Below are 22826 nucleotides of genomic sequence, written 5' to 3' on the forward strand. Positions count from 1 at the left end.
CTTCACTCGTTGACAAGGGTTTGGGGAGTGGAGAGAGAGGGGATGTGCCCACATCAGGGTAAAAAGGAAGGGCATGCGGGTGGCAACTCTTCACTGGGAAGAATTTGGGAAGGGGAAGAGAGGGAGAGATGCTCTTTCCTTGCCAGTATTGTGCAGCCCAGCAGCTGGAATTCTGATCCCAGAGGGAGGAACTCCGCCAACTGCTGCATTTGGCAGGAAAATGATTCCCCCTAGCCAAGCCAAGACTGACTCACTGGCAGGATGAGCTCAGTGTCCCCCTGACCCATATTTCACAGGTTTCTGGATGCTGCCCTGACATAAAAGGGTCAGCAGTGGGAGGAAGGAAGGTGGGCAGGAAAAGTCAGAGACAGAATACAATGGGCATGGGAAGACACACCTATGTCGTAAGAACTGGATGGAGGAGAGGCATAACACCCATCAGTCTGCAAGGAAGCTCTAAATAATATCTTGGCTTGGGGGAGGATTGACTCACAGTTGAAGAACCAAGCATAGCTGTGTTAGCTGCTCCAACCCACTAGCACCCTCAGTTCTAGGGCAACGCCATATACTCAGGGGGTTTCCATAGGATTTTCAGGGCCCAGTACACTGTATGTGGATGAAGTTCTCCGACCCACTCGCAAAAGAGGACACAAATTTGCATAATATGCCTTGTGTCATATGCACATTTTTTGTTCTCTTTTGCAGGTGGAGTGGAGGGCCCAAAAACAAATCAGTGGTCACACACATAATAAAATGTATGACAGACAGAATGTGAACAGGCAAAGCTTATTGCCAAAGTTGCAATTCCACACTAGAAAAGGCTTGATCTGTTGAATTTCTGCCTGCCACACTGAAAAGCAGGAACGGCCCAGCATGCTCATCTCACAGAAATTGCTTAGGAAGGGTAGCTGCACAATAACCATTTTTCTAGGAGGGCCAGAGACTTTTTTTTAAATGAACCCTCAAAGTCTAGTTCCTCTGTTGGCTATGGGGCCCGGTAAATCAATACTGCCAATACCCACCTCTCAGCAGCCCTGCTTATTTAAAAAGTTCCCATAGCAGCCCCAAACCTGGCCCTGCTGCTGATATGTCCCCAAATTCACTTGGTACCACTGGTCCCTCTAATCCTCAGTAATATCAGCATGGTCATATTCCTTCTCCCATCCAATAAACTTCAGGACTCTCCTGTCCTAAGCATGGGAAGATTTCAAAACTTTGGTGGCCAAAGCAACCTGAAAAGCATCTGGCAGCTATTTCACATATCACACAGGGACAAACTCCGATTTTCCACTGAGCACACACACTCAGAAGGAAAGCTGGGAGCACAGCCAATTCCATGATGAATGGACTTGTGTGATATACGTGTTAGCAATGCTACATTTTCAGGTGTACAATTAAAAAAAAGTTAAAGGTGGGGAGACCTGACTCTCTCTGGAATATTTATGCAACTGGCATTCAGAGGCTATCTCAAGGATATTGTCCTAAGATAAAAAGGGTTATACACAATTCTGTCATACTCCATTCCTATGAAGGATCACAGAACACTACAGTGCTCTAAGTTACTGCAGCCACCACCTAGGATTTGCAGCATAATTTATTCTGAAATCTCAGAAGGGAGTCAAGGACTCTTGCCTGGACTTGTTAACTTTCTTTCAGTTCACTTCATCCTCCCCTTGAATGTATAACACAGGGGTGGAGAACCTGTGGCTGTCCAGAGGTTGTTGGCCTCTAACTCCCATCAGCCCCCGCCAACATGACCAATGATCAGGGATGATGGGAGTTATATTCCAGCAACATCTGGAGGGCCACAGATTTCCTACTCCTGGTATAATAAATGAGAAGCTGATCTAAGTTCAAGGGCTGACAAATAACTGATGATGTCAACAGGTTATTCTGCGACTGGTATTAATTATTTCTAGGCTGCCCTATAGGACAATGCTTTAAGATGTACTGATTACTGATTCACAATAGTAAGGCTAAAAAGCACTCCTTGTTTTCTTGAATCGACACTCTTTTTTTTACATCCGGAAATTTCACTTTTCAAAAAGTCTTGCCTTGTTAAGAGCCAACGACATCACACCAGGCTGCAGTCATAAATCTATGCGAACATTCTCCGAGATTCACCAAGCAGCTACTGTAGCTGCTCATTCACACACACATACCCCGCCTTGTCCCAGCTGTTCAGTTTCCTGGGGAAGTTGATCAGTTCAAGCGGAGTGGCTCATCTTGACTTTGAAAATGACCAAAGAATGGACATCAGCATAAGATCCATAGGAGGCATGACCGGGCACTAAGATGAGGAGAAAGCGTCCTCAAGCATGAAAACTCACCTGTGCCTGAACAAAAAGAGCTTTGCAGCCAGTTGGCACCAGTCGAATCAGAAGCATGGAGCTGAGCCCAGAACTCCCAGCTCTCCTAGAGTCCATGACCCCCATATGGCCAGAGGCTATTGAACATGGTTCCTACAGTCGCCTGAGGAGGGGCAGCAAACCGGCAGCCATGTGGACAGAGGAAGCAAGCACTGAGCAGGCAGTTCTGCCAGAAGAGCCAGTCGGGACAAAGCAGGAGAAAAGCTCCAAGTTAGACAGGTTAGGCAGGAGGGTGTACGGGTTAGGCCAGGAGAGACTGCAAGTTATTAGGCCAGCAGAGGGCAGTTAGTTGCACTCTCTACCTGGCCTGGGGCCGGAGTGAGCGAGGAGGGCGTCGTCTCTGGAGGCTCCTTGTTCCTCTTCTTCTTGCCTTTCCCTCTCCTTTTGCCCTTGCCCTTTCTTTTGCCCTTCCTGCCCTTCCTGTGAGGAACATTCTGCACAGGATGGAGGGGTAAGAGAGGAGGAGGGGAGGAAACAATGAAGGATGGAGAGAGAGAGAGGGAGAGAGGGAGAGAGGGAGAGGGGGAGAGGGGGAGAGGGGGAGAGGGGGAGAGGGGGAGAGGGGGAGAGGGGGAGAGGGGGAGAGGGGGAGAGAAGGCACTTGAGAAAGAAAAGAGACACACCACCATTCCCATGAAACAGACACCAAGAGACACCACCCCCAGCCACCAGGAACCCATTCCCAAGAGACAGATAGGCAGAGGGGAACGTGGTACCAGCCCCTTGTGGGAACCGCACACAGGAGAGAGACCCTTCACCCAACAGACCAGACCCTTTTTGCTTTAGGACCAAGATGCCTTTAGGGGGAAGATTGGCTTGATCCAGTAACAGTGTATATATGTCCTTTCCACTCACATTCCACTCATGTTCTGCCTCCATTCCATCATACCCAGGGCCCTGATGGATGCCAGTTGGCCCACTACCTGCCTACTGGCCATCCAATAGGCTGAAGAATCACCCTCAAGCGAAAATGCAGGCTCGTTATTGGGCCAGTCAGCTGTGGGTTCACCAAATGGAGCTACAAACACATAGCAACATTTCAGTTCTTCCACAGGCAGGTGCTGAGAGCTGGATACCCTTCTGATCATGATGGGAAGGACGTAGCCTGGTTCTGGAGATCCACTCTTCCCAGACCTCAGATTAGTACGGAATGCTCCCTCCTCCATCCCTGAAGTCAGCAAGCTCTGCTCCATGATTTGACTGACATTCCTGACCATGCCACTGTATCTCCCTCCAGTCAGTCCCGTCCTCATTCCCCGAGCCATCTTAAGAGGCCAGGCTGCATGGATTCTTCAGTCCATTTAACAATTTTCATACATGTTGAAGCTGAGAGCCCTGGGAGTACTATAGCTGGTATCACAAGGATATGACCCAGTCTATAGGTTCCTGACCATGACCCCGCCACATATTGCTTCCACAATCCTCACAATCTTCCGTCCCAAAGCCTCATATGCTGGGAACTTCCCTTGACAGTGTGTAATATATGAGGGAAAAGACATGAAATATATGGGTTACACATTGGAGGCTCCCACATTAAATAGGTCCATTTCCAGGTTTTGGCTGGGAATAAAGCACAAAGAAGACAAGTCTCCACATTTCCACCACAGACTGGACATGCCTTTGCTGGAACATTGCAAGGGTAGATTTACAAACTGGAAAACATGGTACACACGCTCAGGAGAGAGTCACCTTGTGATGTAATGTGTGACAATGCATCTTTGTGTCCAAACACAGGGCCATCTCAAGCTGTTTCACTGCTCTCCCTCTTAAGTTTTATATGACAAACAGGAACGGTGGTGGCAATGTTCCTCTATAAGGATTTTGTCTCATTGCAGCCCATTTCACCTGCTCCATACAAGTGGATGGAGGGATAGGTATAGCAAATGACAAAACCATGAATGATAGGGAAGGATGGGTTAATTATCCCCATTCAGTTGCATGGAGCAAGGAAAGAGGGGAGCAAAACTGTGTATGGGTTCTCCATGAAGGTTTTCCAACTTAGCCTAGCATCCCTGGAATTCTGCCACCTCAAATAGTTACCAACATTGCCCCTCTGGAACCAGCAGGGCTGGCCCTACTATTAGCCAGGGTGAGGCAACTGCCTCAGACAGCAGATAATTGTCAATCAGACAGTAATCTGGAAGGGGGAAGTAGGTATTGCTATTTAAGAACAGGGAGGGGGGCCTCCATGTTACTGAGCAAGGCTAATAAGCCAAGTGTTAGCTTCATTGTCAGGGAAAGTTTTCTTCACTGGCTAGACCACTGGGGTTCTAGGGAGGGTGAATCCATCATTTTCAGTTTCTCATTTTTACAGTCTTAAGCTCAGTTCTCCGCATTTCCATAACACCTTGCAATTTAAAAAATAACTCATGAAAAATCTTCAGTATTTCAAGGCACATTTCTCCTAATACGCATTTTTGCCTAATATGCACATTTTTGCAAAGCAATTTTTGCCAATATAATGCATTTTGTATGTTATTTTCACTAACATATGTTTTTATTTGCACACTTTACCCCACTATGTAAATCTGTACACATTACTTGGCTGGATAACTGCATTGCAAAATTCAGAGAAGGACGGCCTTCAAACAACAGTAGTTTTGGTTCACATATTGTTTCAGAAAGTGTGCGTTAGGTAGGTTCACCCTTAAATGTGAACTGAATCAAATTTCTCCCTATACCAAGCCCCTAAAAAGGATATAGGCCTCAGATTTTGGTTCAGCCCGCTATTCCCTAGGATGATGGTCATGAAAACAATCTGGCTACTAACAGCCCCTGTAGTTTGGTCTCCTACCTCTTCGGGATCCTGGGCATGCAACGCGTAGGTGAGTTGCCTGTTGCAATCAGGCATGTAATGCTCACAGTAGCGGGCTGCAGCTGCCGGATCCGGTACAACCAACAGCTGCTGCAGATCACCCTGAAGCGAAGAGGGGAAGAAAAGTGAACACAGCCAGTCAGAGTCTTGTTGTGAACATATGTCCATACACACACACATGTTGGGAGAACAATCAACAGTTGCCAGTGTGTATATTTTTATATGTATCAGCTGATGCATGTGACTCTATGCGTGTCTATTGCAGTGATAAAGAGTGTGGGAAAAGACTGCAGAGGCACATAAAAGAGATAAAATGGTATATTTTATTGGACTTTCTCCTCCTATAGACCAACAACTAGCAATTAAGGGCTCAAAGCACTCCATATACATTCTCTCAGGAATCCTTACAACAACCATACAAGATCAGTGTTATAGACTTGGGTTGGGAGTGGGGGACCTGAGGCCTTAATATTTACATAACACTACTCTGGAAGTTGGAACCTGGTGAGGAGGGAGAACAGTTCATGCTCTTAATCCCAGTACCACATTGTCTCTTGGAACAGGGGTGGAGAACCTCTGGCCTGTGGGCAAATCTTGATCCACCAGGGGGTCCAAGGCCATTTTCCCCAACCACAGCCACCTACTCATCAGATGACATCACTGGTGATGTCAGCTGATGGGTGGGACTTTCTCGGAAACCCTGCCCTGCACTAATCCCTTCAACCTCCGGAAAGGATCAGCGCAGGTCAGGCTTTCCAAAAAACCTGGGTCTGCTTGCTTTTGCTACATGTGGAGTGAGAACAAGCAGAGCCATTTTTTTTCTTCATCACTGCTGGATAGAGCAGTCCCTTGCAGACATTGGCTCTGACAGGGCCTGTTCCACTTCGCATAGTGATGTCACATGATTGACAGTTGGATTGCCCTGACCACCTGTCAAAGTTGGCTAGTGGGGTGGGGATCTTTATCGGAGATCTTTATCTGGCCCCCGCAGCCAAAATGGTTCCCACCAATTTCTTAGGAGAAAGTTGTCCTGTCTACCAGGAGTAGGATTAGAACTTGTATCTTTTCTTACAACAAATAGGCCATTGTTACCTGCTGCCCCTTACAGAACCTTAACGCAGGTCCTTCCATTCCAGGAGCTGGACTTCAGCTAGTTAGTCAGCCTACAGGACCTGGTAAACAGTGAACTTCCCTATTGTTCACTACTGGGGCAGGCACTCCCAGGCCCTGATTGGCTTTCAGGCCAACCTTCAAATTAACTTGAAGCCCTGTCCCCATCCGTCCACATCAGTTCAACTCTGTTCTTGGATATTTTCTTTGCAGACCAACTTACCAGCATTCATACAGAATTGGCTCCCTGGATATCAAACTCCGCTTCCATTTGCCTGATTACAGATTTCATCTCATTCCTAACCTAAATGGACTTGGTAAGGACACAACAGTCCAACAAATTCCCTAGCCACTTTTGGGTTTGCTATCTTTTGACTGTGCTCCAGAGACCAAACATTGACAGCACAGAACACTATACCAGCCAGAGATGCAGCCTCACAAAGAGCTCTGTACAGTCTGAAAGTCTGGATACTTATACACCAACAGAAATTAATGCAATTAAGGATGTTAAATCAGCCTTTCTCCTGTCTCTCTTTCTTGCTGTCTCTCTTCATTGCCTGGAACCAGAATGCCAACAGCAGTCTATGCCAAATTATTCTGACTGTGCATGTCCACAAACATACATTCGATTGCAGCTGGACATGCCCCCACTCCCTCCACTGGGCCTGTATAATTCCAGCCAGTCCTGGTGCACAAAGAACATTTGCTCTCAATAAATCATCTCATTAAGTATGTCCAGTGGGCCTCTTTCCAGCACAGCCCCCGGAACCGCCTGCTCCCACCTGCTCAGCTGGGACCCACAATTACTCTGCTCCCAGCATTCCTTTGGAGACAGAGAGGAACAGAAATCAAGCACAAAATGGAGAGCTCAGGGGAAGGAGTGAGTCATGGCCCAAGGAACGGGGTCAGGTAGGGACAGAGAGGGCTAGATCAGGCCAAAGAAGCCCCCTTGTTGAAATGGGAGTCACGGGGGGGGGTAGGGAGCAGACAGGATTGGGAGAGTGTCCAGATTCCCACCCACATAAACAAATCAAACTACATATACATACCACACACACACACACACACAAAACCATACCCAGCTCTGTGAACGTACAGGGAAAAAACACTGAAGACACAGTATATGTATAAATGAAGGCACACTTCTCAAATACCTTCTAGCCTCCATCCCCATACACTGATTCTTGGGGCTCATTCAGACATTATGCTTGTAGCTGAAATGGCCGCACTTTGCTCCAGAATGACCTGCAGCATTTTCACATACTACCTTCTGACAAAAATTATGCTGTGAACCTCTTGTACATAGCCCCCATAGTTTTACTCAGAACAGCCAATTTGGGTGACGCATGAACAATATTAGGGTAGTGCTGAGGATGGGGAGTGGTTCAGTTATTTACAGTAATCTCCAAACATTTTAATCCTGAGCACAGCAGGGGTTATGCAGACCCCACCCCCTCAGACAGGCTGCTTGTAGGCAGGGGATTAATATTGCAAATGGGTCATTCAGATATGACAAACGGGTCTTGAGCAACAGGGGGTTTTCTCTGGAATAAATGGGGGTAAAATACAGGCTGCCATTATTATGCCAACAATGTCTTGTGGATACTGCAAAAAGCATGCCTGCATGAGGATCACTGATCCCACAATAAATATGTGTCTGGAAGCACACACTCATATACACCCACAAACACACAAATTTCAGAGTCACCCCTAGCCTTTACTTCCCTCCATCTTTGGAATGAGGAAAGCAGAAGGCATGCCAGTTAACCAAGAATCTAGTCTTTTCACACTTAACACAGCAATCACATTTTGCCACAGTCATCTCAGTGTTACTCATGTTTCCTACAGTAAACTACAGGTCATAAGTGAAGGCGGCAGTATGCCCCAAATACAGGTTGCTGGGAATTGCAGATGGGGAGAGCACTACTGCGCTCAGGTTCTGCTTCTGGGCTTCCCATGAGCGTCTGGTTGGCCGCTGTGAGATCAGGACGCTAGACTGGATGGGCCACTGTCCTGATCCAGCAGGGCGCTTTTTATTTATTTATTTATTTATTGTACTTATATACCACCCCTTAGCCGAAGCTCTCTGGGCAGTTTACAGTAACTAAAAACATTAAAACAAACACACAAATTTAAAAACACATCTTTTAAAAACAATTTAAAACACAATTTAAAAATTTTAAACAATTTAAAACACATGCTAAAATGCCTGGGAGAAGAGGAAAGTCTTGACCTGGTGCTGAAAAGATAACAGTGTTGGCGCCAGGCGCACCTCGTCATATACGCAGATGAGCATCCCTAAACATGCAGTGAATAGATGCTGGGGAGACTTGATTGGCCAAGGATCAGCACCAGAAAAAAAATGTGGTGGGGAACACAGAAGGAGCAAAGAATGTTTCTAGGTGGGAGAAATATACTAGGTGGGGGGGAAAGCTGCTTGTTGGGGGGTGCTTGCCCCCCTTTATTGCTACCTCTGCTGGATCTCTGGTCCACACCCACCACACATCTAGGGATGCGTACCTGCCCTTCATACTTTGTGTCTGCTGTGAGAAAATGATTGCTGTGTGAAGTGGCATTTGTAGAGTTGGGGCAAGGAAAGAAGAGAGCCTTCTCACCTAACCACCACAAAATTTGGCAGAATGCAGAATAATGACTGCTCATGAAACTACAGTTTCCGCACTTCTTGTACTGTTGCACCTCTCAAACCCACCCCTCAGTGCAGACTTCCTGGGGCTTTTGCCTGGAGCACTCAGTTCTGCTTCTGGAAGATTAGCTGCATTCCTTGCTAGAAGTACGAGAGAGGTTTATGAGAGAAGTGTGATGAAACAGGCATACAGCCTAGCTTGGGAACATCCCTCCAGATTCCTTTCTCATCACCACCATCACCCCCCGACCCCCAAACACACACGACATTACTGCCCAACAGACAGCTACCCCACAGCCCCCAAACAGCTACATCAAATGTTTTCCAGGCACTCCCTCACTACCACCCAATAACCTAGAGGCAGATGGCCCTGGGCCAAGGTTTTCCAACAGCCGCTACAAGCAGCTGTTGTTCTTGGCCACCCCTAGGACCTGGGCCAGACGCCTTCAAAGACCTTGCACCCTCTGGCATTTTGCGCCTAGGGAAAAAATGTGGGAGGTAGCGGAGGCTTTTCTCTGCTCCAGCAGCCAGTTGAAAAGAGGCCAACGTTGTCCCATCCAGACTGGGAATCCCTGGGGCAAAGTCAGGAGTTTTCTCTTTAGATGAAAAATAACTGGAGCACTTGAAGGGTGGGCACACATGTGCTACAATTCCAGAAAAGTGCAGAATGTCCTACCAGCATACAGCCACTGCCTCATCTTCTCTGCCTTCTTCTCCTACCCATTTCCCAGGTTACTGTTTCTCCCAGTCAGAAACAGCTCACCCAGTAGGGTGGAGGCCCAGCAATAGCCTCCTGGCCGAAGCGCTGCTACCATTTACTGGGAGGAGGAGCAGCGAGGAGGCAGTGAAACTGGGACTACACAGAGGCAATCCAGTGTTCCCAACAGTGTGCCTGTGCAGCCCCAACCTTGTCCCTCCTCCTCCCGGTAAGTGGAAGACACTGCTGCTAGGAGGCCATTGCTTCAGCTCTGCCTCACCAGGCAAGCCACTCCTGCGACGTATTCTGCATCCTTCCGCCAACTACATTACCTCTGTGTTCCCTGTCCCTTAACTTCTCTACCTCCCAGGACCTCTTTCCAGTCATAAGGCCTTGGTGAGGGTTTAATTCCAGCCAAACTGACAACTTGCCCTTCCTTCATTGGATCTTGATTGCTAACAATCCTGAGTAGCTGAAATGTTTGTGGAAAATATTCTGTGCACTCTCACCAGCTCAATTGGTATCAGAGGTTTCATTGCCATAGTCACAATATGACCGTGGTAAGATGAACTAACCGTCACACTGTGAAATGGTTAACCAAGCCCTGAGAAGGACAATTCCCCTTTGCAGACCACTCAGTCCTGTGTCTGGGGTCCTTGCCTGCCTGCAATAACATGAAGCTCTATTTCCATGAGAAAGGCCCTAACATAAATCTGGCAGCCAGTAAAGGCAAACAAAGGCAGACTTTGCTGAACTCCCTTCAACCACCCAGGCAGCAAGTTTCAGAGAGCAAAGGCTAGAAACAGGGGAAAGGATGGAGCTTTTCCATCTCTGGCATCAATTTACATTTCAGAAGGAACCAAGATGGCTGTTAGGGCAGGATATGCATCTGAGTTCTGTAAGATTAGTGGCTCTGTAAAATATAAAGTGATTTTCCAAACCCAAAGTCCATACAGCCACCCAGGTTCCTGCCAGACACACAAAAGAAGGTGGCATGACTGGAATGGGGGGCCAAGAGATCTGAAGTCAGTGATTGCTGTAAGAGACAAGGCTGGCATTTACATAAGGCCATCTGTTTGGTGGGACATGCACCCCCCCCAACTAGTTTTTTTCTTGAGAGGGACTTTTGTAGGCAAGTTTTGGCAATCTGACTGCCTGACACACTCTACATGGGTGTGTGTGGGTATGTAGGAAATTATCAGAGTTTGAAAGAGAGGATTTGAGACTTCTGTAACTATCTTCCCTACCTCGAAAATGTCTTCATCTGGCCGGCGAGCCCCAAGCAAGGTAACACCATCAACGCTGACAACTGGCTGCATGCCTCGCTTGAGGGGTAGCACCACAGCATCTTCACAGTCAACGCTTAAAGATACATTCCCACCTTCCACACTCAGAGCAATGCGATGCCACCTGGCAATAAATGGTACAGGTCAGAAACTTGGGTATGAAGTGGGACAAAGAAGGTGCAGGTAAACAGGTACACTAGGCACCTAGCCCAGTGTTCTTCAACCTTGGGTCCCCAGATGTTGATAGACTACAACTCCCATAACTCCCTGACCACTGACCATGCTGTCTGGGAATGATGGGAGTTGTAGTCCAACAACATATGGGGACGGAAGGGTTGAAGAACAGTGGCATAGACCATACTTCCACTTGACAGTGGAGTGGATTCAGATGACTAGCATTGGAGAATGTGGGTCTGATGTTTCCACATGTAGTTCTACTGGAGGTGAAAAAGACCCGGAGGGACCAAGTAGACAATGGAACTGGAGGCAGGGCTATATGCTGTTGGCATAAAAGAAATTGAGCTTCAAAAGCTGTAGGATTATGACCTAGAGAGACAAAAGAGGCATCACTGAATTTTCCCACCAATTATAGCTTTCCACATTTCTCATATTTGGATCCCACCCTCTTCCCAAGGAACTCAGGGAAGCACACATGAGGTTATCCATTTTCATCCTATGAGGCAGACTAGGATGAGAGATAGCGACTTGCCCAAGACCACTCAGTGAGCTTTTTTAATATACAAGGGGGGATTTGAACCCAGTTCTCCACTGTTCAAAGTCTATCAGCTATACCACCCCTGTGATATATGGCTTTCAACAACTCAGCTAAATCTTGGACTGAAGGATCTCCATGGATAATCACTAACACATTTAAAAGTTCACATCTCATTTATCCTCACAACTTCCCCAAGAGGTAGGCTAGGCTGACAGATAATGAAATGGCTAAGACCATCCATTAAAACTAATAGCTGTGTAAGGATTTGAACAAAGGCCTGACATAACCAAACCCAATATTTTATGCACTATGTCACACATTGCAGCAGGAATGTGTAGTTTGAGAAGACAACAGGAACAGATATGGGATATGAGAATTATGGGATGGACATGAGCAGAAATTACCCACCATAATGCAATGCAATTAAAATGAAATAATCAAAACAAAGAGCTCAAAAGGATGGATAACCTGCAGCCAGATGCTGTTGGAGTACAGTTCCCACAATCCTTAACCATTGGTCATGCTGTCTGAGTCTGATGAGAGTTCGTCCAACAACATCTGGAGTACCCACAGGTTTGGCATCCCCAAGTTGGCATATCCTCCAAAGATGAACACTAGTATATTAGGACTGGGACTGAGCCTTATAAAAATCCAGTCAAAAAGTGCCTGAAAATCGCACCTATGCTAATTGGAAAGACATAAGAGAAGTTTTTTTAAGGAGCTGAAGATGATATGGCAGAGGAGGGACATGTTTGGTCATTGCTCTTGTCTCTGCTCACTCTCTTTTGAAGAGTTTTGTTGCCTGTTTGTTTGTTTAGTCATTTGATAACATGCAAATCCTTCGACCAGAGACACCAGGGGTGATTTGCACACCAGGGAATAGTGAGAGAACATAAGAAGTTGCCTTGACTGAGTCAGACCATTGGTCCATCTAACTCATCAGCCCTACCTGGAGATGCCAGGGATTGAACCTGAGACCTTCTGTACACAAAGCATCTGTACCACTGAGCTAGGGTCTTTCCCCATGATACTTCATATGTCATACCACCCTTAATTCTTTGGACATTTATAATGCATTATAGACTTAAACTGGTCTTTCAGCAGCATGCATGCAGGCCCAGGTAAGATAACCACTTTCAGAGGCTTCTTCCCACTCTCCCGATCCCAATCCCAACTCACTTGCCATCAGCCAAGTTGACTCGGCGGAAGTGAGGATAGTCATCGGGCACTGGATAGCCAAGCTGGTCTTCATAGAGGAAGACAGGAGAACGTCCAATCTCTACACCAAGTTGCTGTACTCCCCGCACATCATATATGGAGAGCAGGAAAGACTGGCTACCTTTGAGCGCTCGCAGTGTAGCCAGTATGGAGAAGTCCACTGGAAAGGGGCCATCTGAAAGGGGCCATCATGAGAAGACAGTAAGAGCCAGAAACCCAAAATGCATCTCTCCAGAGGTACTCTTAAGGGGTGTCCTGGGTCTTTTGCAGTGGGCCTGAGTCTTCTGCTCCCCTCTTCTTAACTTATAATATTTTTATTTTTTCCTTTGCTTATAGGGTGTCTGGTGAGATGGTCCCCACCCACCCACCATCTGAATTTCCCAGAGGCATCTATACATATAAATTAGCACATGCAAATTTCATGCAAATCTGTATCACAGGCTTGGCCCAAGTCCTGTAAGTATCTAGCAACAGCCCTGGAACTCCTGATCTTGCACTTCATCATGTCAGAATTTGGTACTAAATGCAGAATTCAAAATTCTGAATTTGTTTCCATGTAGTTTCAGTCCCCCAACAGCTATATAAAATAGCCTTGAAACTGGCTGGTGAAATAATGCCTGATGAAAGTAGGATTTGGTTTTGTGATTTCATCTTAAATGGAAATTGTAGTTGTTTTCAATGGTGATATTTTTGTAACCTGCCATGGGACTATTTAGTAAAGGGTGGGCTATAAATATGCAAGTACAAATAAATAATGCATGAAGAGGCCCTCAGATGGATGTGTGAATTCTCCTCAAGGCTCAGAGTATGCCCATCAGTTTTGATGCAATATCCAGCCCCATGGGTTTTCATGCTACCCCATTACCAGGAAAGAGCTGCTTGGTAGGAGCACTGAAATATGTCTTGTTCTCTAGGCGGAATGCTAGGTCGCTTTCATCAGAGCCATTCCTCTGGGTGCAGATACCAGCAGCAATGGAGACCCCATTTTTGCCCTCTCGCATGGCAAATGCCTGGAGCACATCCACAAGGCCATCTGGAAAGGAAGTACAGGACACAGTTATCCCCTGCCCTCAAGACAAAGTCACACATTGAAGTAAAGTAGGGGCACCCCACCCCCCGCCCATGACAGGAAATCTTTGCTATACACCATAAACCTGAAATCTTGGATGCAAACCCTGCTTAATTAGAGGCAGGAATGGGATCTCAAACAAAAAAAGTGTGTGATCACCATGGAAAACAAAATATTTTTCAACCTCTATTAAAAATTATCGTCTCTCTCTAAGGCAGGGGAGGTAGCCAATGTGTTGCCCTCCAGATGATGTTGGATTACAACTCCCATTGTACCTGACCATTGGCCATGTTGGCTGGGGCTGATGGAGTTGTAATCAAACTACATTTGGAGAGCAGCACCTTGACTACCCCTGCTCTAAAGTGTAAGGGTGTACCTGCAACAATTTGGACTTTTGTTTTGGTGATGGAAAGATAGGGGAGGGCAATCCTGCTCTGCACACTAAGAGTGGTTTGTATGGGGGACATACTGAACATGCTGACTTTGCCCATAACTGCTTTGTACTTCCCAACCCTGCTTCCTCAAGCATCAGAATGGTCAAGGCAGGCATTGCAGAGTTTGAAGGAGATGGCAGTGGAAGCACATCCTGACTTTGCAATAATTTATATTTATTTACTATTACACACAGGCATCCAAGGGGTGCAGAAGCAAGCACGCAGACAGGCAGTATGTGACCCAAAGCAACATCACCATGTTGTTGAGAATGTCTTGAAGTTGAGTCCATGATAGTGATGACCACCAACTTGGATATCTTTAAAAGATAATTAGACAAATTCATGGAGGATAAGGGTATCAACGGCTACTAGCCATGATGGCTACCACCTCCACTGTTGGAGGCAGTATGCCTGTGAATACCAGTTGCTGGGAGTCACAAATGAGGAGAGTGCTGTTGCACTGAGGTCCTGCTTGACGGCTTCCTGTAGGCATCTGACTGGCCATTGTGAGAACGGGATGCTGGACTAGATAGGCCTTTTGTTTGATCCAGCTTGAGTAAGATGGCCTTACTCAAGAGCAGCCATTTTGCTCATTAGAGACTATCATTCCTCATCAATACCCACACCATACCAAGGCTAGGAAGACAGCCATTTCTTTTCTTTGCATAACAGAACAACATGGCTCGCAGCACCATCGCAGGGCCATACCAGTTCTTCCATCATCTTTGTCTGCTGTGCTGATGGGCTGATGATTTACATGGGCTCAACTGAGGGCGCATGCATCTTGTGGGGGCTGAATGAATGGGAAAAATGAATCTGGTTCCTCAAATATGCCATGTGGCAGAATTCCAGAAAAATGAAGAGTCAAAACAGAATGTCATGCTTTTAATATGGATAAATTAATCTGGAACAGTCACTATCACTTTTGTTCTATGCTCACAATCAGTAATCATGTATAGAAACTCCACTCTGCACATTACTATACATTGAATCGGAAGGGAAGAGGAAACTGCACCTTTATGTCTTTCTTTGTATACAGAATGAAAAAAGGCAAAGTGTTAACTAATTTTCAACAACCAGTCTTGAGAATGAATTCCATGATGAGGTTGGGTGATCTATGCGAGTCCAGGAATAAAATAAGACCTGCCTTGATTCCATTTGATTTAAGGAAGATCTCATGGACTCATCCCTCCCTCTCCTCCCCCTCCCCAGCACAACAAACTAAACATTTGCATCGAAACAATGGTATATTTTAAGCTGAAGATGACCAATAACCTCAAGAGTTAAAACTTAAGCAACTTATTCCTATACCTCCTGCTTCATCGTGAACTGGCAGAAGTTGGAATGCATCAGTCATACTTTCCCTAAGGAACACATGGCACTTTCCATACCACTGCTAACCCAAGGATGACTAATGGCAGCCTGGGCTCTGGCCTGATCCAGGGAATGACAAGGCTGCCCATGCCTGGTGGAGCCAATCTCGCCATGGCTTTAGTCTCCTGGTTGTGCCAAGTAGTTCTCTCAATCTTTGGCTATGTTCTCAAACTGGAGGCGCCCTCAGAACAGGCAGCTGTTGAAGGGGTGAACAACACACTGTTGGCCGGAGTGCCATCCCAGCAAACAAATTCTTATCCATAAACTTGCCCCACTGTGGATGTGGGATGATACTAAGAAATGTACAAGTGTACAGACAGGGCTGACCCAAGACATTTTGCTGCCTGAGGCAGAGGGCAAGATGGTGCCCCCCTCCCAATTCCACTGCCAGAAGGCAACTGGACTGACTTATTTCAACACTGGTGACTGGATAGTGTCTTCTGCCACAACTGCAGCATCAGGCCAGATTAGGGGCCTCAAGAGTGGCAATTCAGCAACAGAGGGGAATGGCTAGAAGCTAAGGAAGAACAGGTAGGGGCTGCAGCTGACCCTGAGCATCTGATGCCTGAGGCACTTGCCTCACTGTCTAATGGTAAGGGTGGCCCTCAGTAGAATGCTGCAGAAATGGCTTCTGGAAACTCTCCACTCTGAGCTGGGCTGAGACACTGGGGAGACCAAATGAATGGATTTCTCCAGGCAGAGGAGAAATTCTCCAACTTCCATGATGGTGGGGCTTACCAATAGCAGTGGCAGTAAATCAAATGAGTATTACGATCAACCGACCGTAACAAGGTTCCAAATGTAAAGTAGTGCAAAACCACAGCCTCAATAGAACCAATAACCATGAAAGGTGACAAATTTGAAGCTAACAATCTACAGCAGATCTAAAAGATATGACAACATTTCAGTATATTGCCATCTGTTCAGTAATAGATTGATTAGATACCATTAAGGAAGTTACTCAAAAGGGTTTCTAAGGATCGACCAGGAAAGTGCCTCATAAAGGGATAAATTGGGTGTCCTCTAACCCCTTGATAAAATCTACAGTAGAAGAACACATAAGAGACTGTTTCAAGCTCTATCCTTGAAAGGAACTTTGACAAATCTGCCGCCTAGCATCTTGGAGGGTAAAATGTTCAAGCATCCCAACAAAACTGCTCTTCCATCCTTAGGTATTGTTAGAAAAATTATATTGTTATTGTTGTCATTGTCATCCCAAGGCAGGTTACAGCAATTTAAAAATTCAACATTAAAAACAGTTTGAAACAAATTACAGTCAAGAGAATAGGCAGGGTCATAAAAATAAATATTTTAGGCAGGGTAAAAAAGTCACTGCTGCTTACCAGGAGGAGGAAGGGTGAGGCAGCAGTGAGGTAGACACAGTGCAAATGAACCTGTTGAGCCAATCAAGTGCTACTGCATTCAAACCACATCACCCACCACTCTCCTCATTTCTCCCCTTCTTGGTAAGCAGAAGTGATTCACCTGCCAGGAGATCAGGTAACCATCTCTGCCCCATCACCACATAGTCCACCACTGATAGTATGTAATAATATGCTATTAACAATCAAGGAGCCAAGAAATTTCACATCTAGAAGGATTGATGTATTGTTGATTATTATTATTATTTCTTCACACATGTTCAGCATGTTTGTTCACACATAAACAAAAGAGGATTCTTTGCCCATTCACTTATGTCAGCCTTCCCTAACCTGGTGCCCTCCAGATAAAGTTGAATTACACCTTCCATCATCCCTGAACATTAGCCATGCTGGCTGGGGCTGATGGGAGTTGTAGTCCAAACCATCTGGAGGAAACCAAATTGGGAAAGAGTGACTTACACATAGGTAACATGCTCTGCAACCACCACCGAACACTTCTCAATGGAAATACACAGGGCGTGCAGACCGCAAGGTGTTTTGCCTGCCTGGTGCGAAGGTTGTGGACATCGCCCGTCATTTAGATAGTTTGGTAGACAGTGCTGGGGAGGAGTCAGTGGTCGTGGTGCACGTTGGCACCAGCAACATGGGGAAATGCAGCCGTGAGGTCCTAGAAGCAAAATTTAGGTTGCTAGGTAGGATGCTGAAAGCCAGGACCTCCAAGGTGGCTTTCTCTGAAATGCTACCGGTTCCACGCACAGGACCAGCCAGACAGGCACAGCTTTGCAGTCTCAATGCGTGGATGAGACTATGGTGTCGGGTGGAAGGGTTTGGATTTGTTAGGCACTGGGGAACATTTTGGGGCAAGCCGGGCCTGTACAAAAGGGACGGGCTCCACTTGAACCAGAATGGAACCAGACTGCTGGCACTTAAAATTAAAAAGGTGGCAGAGCAGCTTTTAAACTGACTGAGGGGGGAAACCCGACAGGAGCTGAGGAAGGTCCGGTTCGGAATAAACCTCCCCCCTGGGATAAAGACCAAAGAAATGATGAAATTTTAAAAGGGGTAGGCCTAGAAGTAGGCATTGTGAGAGCAGGGACACAGGATATCAATTCAGAAGGGCAAAATTACCACAGGCCAAACCACAAGTGCCAAAGACACTTGAAGAGAGACACTGCTTACAAGTGCCTGTACGCTAATGCTAGGAGCCTGCGAACCAAGATGGGAAAACTGGAGTGCTTGGTCTTAGAGGAGAGCATTGATATAGTGAGCATAACGGAGACCTGGTGGAATGGAGAAAACCAGTGGGATACGGTTATCCCTGGATATAAACTATATCTGAAGGACAGGGAAGGACATATTGGTGGCGGGGTCGCTCTATACGTAAAAGAAGGCATTGAATCCAGCAAGCTCGAAACGTCAAAAGAGGCGGACTCCTCCACAGAATCGTTGTGGGTGGTGATACCATGCCCCAGGAGGGATTTAATACTGGGAACGATCTATCGTCCCCCTGATCAAAATGCTCAGGGAGACCTTGAGATGAGATATGAAATTGAGGAAGCATCCAAACTAGGAAATGTGGTAGTAATGGGTGACTTCAACTACCCAGACATAGACTGGCTGCATATGTGTTCCAGTCATGACAAAGAAGCAAAATTTCTAGATATTCTAAATGACTATGCCCTAGACCAGTTGGTCATGGAACCGACCAGAGGGACGGCAACCCTGGACTTAATCCTCAGTGGGGACCGGGACCTGGTACGAAATGTAAGTGTTGTTGAACCGATTGGGTGCAGTGACCATAGTGCTATTAAATTAAACATACATGTAAATGGCCAATTGCCAAGAAAATCCAACACGGTCACATTTGACTTCAAAAGAGGAAACTTCACAAAAATGAGGGGATTGGTAAAAAGAAAGCTGAAAAACAAAGTCCACAGGGTCACATCACTCGAAAATGCTTGGAAGTTGTTTAAAAACACTATATTAGAAGCTCAACTGAAGTGCATACCGCAGATCAGAAAAGGTACCGCCAGGGCCAAGAAGATGCCAGCATGGTTAACGAGCAAAGTCAAGGAAGCTCTTAGAGGCAAAAAATCTTCCTTCAGAAAATGGAAGTCTTGTCCGAATGAAGAAAATAAAAAAGGACACAAACTCTGGCAAAAGAAATGCAAGAAGACAATAAGGGATGCTAAAAAAGAATTTGAGGAGCACATTGCTAAGAACATAAAAACCAACAACAAAAAATTCTATAAATACATTCAAAGCAGGAGACCATCTAGGGAGGCGATTGGACCCTTGGATGACAAGGGAGTCAAAGATGTACTAAAGAACGATAAGGAGATTGCAGAGAAGCTAAATGAATTCTTTGCATCTGTCTTCACAGTGGAAGATATAGGGCAGATCCCTGAACCTGAACTAACATTTGCAGGAAGGGATTCTGAGGAACTGAGACAAATAGTGGTAACGAGAGAAGAAGTTCTAGGCATAATGGACAATATAAAAACTGACAAATCACTGGGCCCAGATGGCATCCACCTGAGAGTTCTCAAAGAACTCAAATGTGAAATTGCTGATCTGCTAACTAAAATATGTAACTTGTCCCTCGGGTCCTCCTCCGTGCCTGAGGACTGGAAAGTGGCAAATGTAACGCCAATATTCAAAAAGGGATCCAGAGGGGATCCTGGAAATTACAGGCCAGTTAGCTTAACTTCTGTCCCTGGAAAACTGGTAGAAAGTATGATTAAAGCTAGATTAACTAAGCACATAGAAGAACAAGCTTTGCTGAAGCAGAGCCAGCATGGCTTCTGCAAGGGAAAGTCCTGTCTCAGTAACCTATTAGAATTCTTTGAGAGTGTCAACAAGCATATAGATAGAGGGGATCCAGTGGACATAGTGTACTTAGACTTTCAAAAAGCGTTTGACAAGGTACCTCACCAAAGACTTCTGAGGAAGCTTAGCAGTCATGGAATAAGAGGAGAGGTCCTCTTGTGGATAAGGAATTGGTTAAGAAGCAGAAAGCAGAGAGTAGGAATAAACGGACAGTTCTCCCAATGGAGGGCTGTAGAAAGTGGAGTCCCTCAAGGATCAGTATTGGGACTTGTACTTTTCAACTTGTTCATTAATGAGCTAGAATTAGGAGTGAGCAGTGAAGTGGCCAAGTTTGCTGACGACACTAAATTGTTCAGGGTTGTTAAAACAAAAAGGGATTGCAAAGAGCTCCAAAAAGACCTCTCCAAACTGAGTGAATGGGTGGAAAAATGGCAAATGCAATTCAACATAAACAAGTGTAAAATTATGCATATTGGAGCAAAAAACCTTAATTTCACATGTATGCTCATGGGGTCTGAAGTGGCGGTGACCGACCAGGAGAGAGACCTCGGGGTTGTAGTGGACAGCACGATGAAAATGTCGACCCAGTGTGCGGCAGCTGTGAAAAAGGCAAATTCCATGCTAGGGATAATTAGGAAAGGTCTTGAAAATAAAACAGCTGATATCATAATGCCATTGTATAAATGTATGGTGCAGACGCATTTGGAATACTGTGTACAGTTCTGGTCGCCTCATCTCAAAAAGGATATTATAGAGTTGAAAAAGGTTCAGAAGAGGGCAACCAGAATGATCAAGGGGATGGAGCAACTCCTTATGAGGAAAGGTTGCAGCATTTGGGGCTTTTTAGTTTAGAGAAAAGGCGGGTCAGAGGAGACGTGATAGAAGTGTATATATGCATGGCATTGAGAAAGTGGACAGAGAAAAGTTCTTCTCCCTCTCTCATAATACTAGAACTCGTGGACATTCGAAGAAGCTGAATGTTGGAAGATTCAGGACAGACAAAAGGAAGTACTTCTTTACTCAGCGCATAGTCAAACTATGGAATTTGCTCCCACAAGATGCAGTAACGGCCACCAGCGTGGATGGCTTTAAAAGAAGATTAGACAAATTCATGGAGGACAGGGCTATTAATGGCTACTAGTCATGACAGCTGTGCTCTGCCACCCTAGTCAGAGGCAGCATGCTTCTGAAAACCAGTTGCCGGAAGCCTCAGGAGGGGAGAGTGTTCTTGCACTCGGGTCCTGCTTGTGGGCTTCCCCCAGGCACCTGGTTGGCCACTGTGAGAACAGGATGCTGGACTAGATGGGCCACTGGCCTGATCCAGCAGGCTCTTCTTATGTTCTTATCTAGCCACAGATTGCTGGAATTTCCACCAAAGCTGCAGGGAAGGGGAATGAACAAGCAGCTTTATTTTCCTCATCTCTACCCTAGGATAGATTTTTGTCACCCAGTGGGGCACAAAGTCCTCTGCTTATTAACTTTCCCCACATATAACTGGAAATATAGAGGATACGCTTGCTCTCTTTCCCACTGTGGATGAGGAATCTCCCCACCCCTGCTCTCCTAGTTCATGGATGAGGCATACAGAAAAAATGCACAACTTCAGGATAAACCACTTTTTTATTGCTTCACCAAATATTTAAAAAGCTTCCCTGCAAAGAGAAAACTACTACATCAGGGTGGAAGGTTCTAGCCTTGTCCTTTGCTAGCTATGCTGGTTTTAAATTTGGAGGGAATTTTTAACACAGTGGCACATCTGAAAAATGTGATCCCCAAAGAGATCCAGTTCCTTCCAGTGCTCAAGAGTCACTATTTGCCCCATCCCACTCTGCTGTGTGTGTCTCCTAGTTGTACGACAGAGAAGGGAAAACCTAACATTCCCTCCAGACGAGTGGATCAGGCAGGTCCATTTACAATTGCTGAACCTTTCAGAAGTACTATCCTTCCTTCCCTTGGCCTTCCTTCCCTTGGCCCTTTGTATCCATTTGCAACAGCTCAAGACAAGTGTTCTTCTCCTTTTTCTGACAAGAAGTAAGTTCACTGGACTAAGATCTCTAGCTGCTTGGAGGGGCGCTTCCAGACTGTTGCTATTTTTGGGTGGGATTCAATCACATATTGGGAAATTCAGATTGTACTATTAAAGATTATTTGGAGCTCTTGTGCAACAAACCTGCTTCTCCAAAAGATGGGACTTGTTGCAATAATGGAAGTGATAAAATGCACTGGAATGTGTGGGACAGCACTTGCTTTGACACAACCTCCCTGCAAACAAATCAAAATGAATGCATTATATAGCCAACAGTTGTCTAATCTCCCTAAAAACTAATCAGGTGGAATGCTCAATAAACAGGTCTGGAAGCAGCCAGAGACTTTACTGGAATGTCCCAACGGGCACTTCCAACCAACCTGCTCCAGTAATCCTGCGTCAGGTGACATCTTCCTCAGTATTCTCTGGTTCCTATGGCAACCAGAACCACTACCCTGCCTGCCTCTCTTTCAGCAGGTAGCATCCTGCCTCTCAGCATTCTATGTGCTCAATATACTGAGAAGCCACAAGTACTGCCATGAAAAGCATTTTTCCCCGCAACTCATACTTTCCAACAAACCCCTGGAGCTTTGATTCAACTGCCCTTGTCCAGACAAAGCACTTCACGTCTTCTCAGTTATTAGAAGGCTGCTCATACAATTTTTAAAAAAAGAAAACCACCTGTGGTGTGAGAAGAGAGTTAAGGCACTTACAAATTCACGTATGTAGCAAGAAGCACACACACACTCAGCTGATCAGGGTTGTCTGTCTGGCTGTGTGCACCCTCTGTGTATGTCTTTGTGATGTCCTTATATGTTAAAACCTGTAAATATGGTAAGTGCAGGTTTATTAAGGGAA

General features: G+C 45.8%; 1 protein-coding gene across 6 annotated transcripts in view; it reads right to left on the bottom strand.

The window, feature by feature from the left end:
- Positions 1-22826, bottom strand: part of COL5A3 (collagen type V alpha 3 chain) — a 144005-nt gene that overhangs the window by 91651 nt on the left and 29528 nt on the right. For 2 of the 6 annotated variants that reach the window (XM_061614512.1, XM_061614514.1), the window contains exons 2-6: positions 13720-13887; positions 12816-13029; positions 10883-11045; positions 5164-5286; positions 2672-2803 (exon numbers count right to left, since the gene is read on the bottom strand). In XM_061614512.1, the coding sequence (XP_061470496.1) occupies positions 2672-2803; positions 5164-5286; positions 10883-11045; positions 12816-13029; positions 13720-13887 (800 nt within the window). Of the gene's footprint in view, positions 1-2330; positions 2372-2671; positions 2804-5163; positions 5287-10882; positions 11046-12815; positions 13030-13719; positions 13888-22681; positions 22720-22826 lie in introns of those variants that run through there. The other 4 variants (XM_061614513.1, XM_061614515.1, XM_061614517.1 and 1 more) reach the window with 4 other exon arrangements.

This window comes from Rhineura floridana, chromosome 3, assembly GCF_030035675.1.
Source record: "Rhineura floridana isolate rRhiFlo1 chromosome 3, rRhiFlo1.hap2, whole genome shotgun sequence".
Classification (NCBI taxonomy): Eukaryota; Metazoa; Chordata; class Lepidosauria; order Squamata; family Rhineuridae; genus Rhineura; species Rhineura floridana.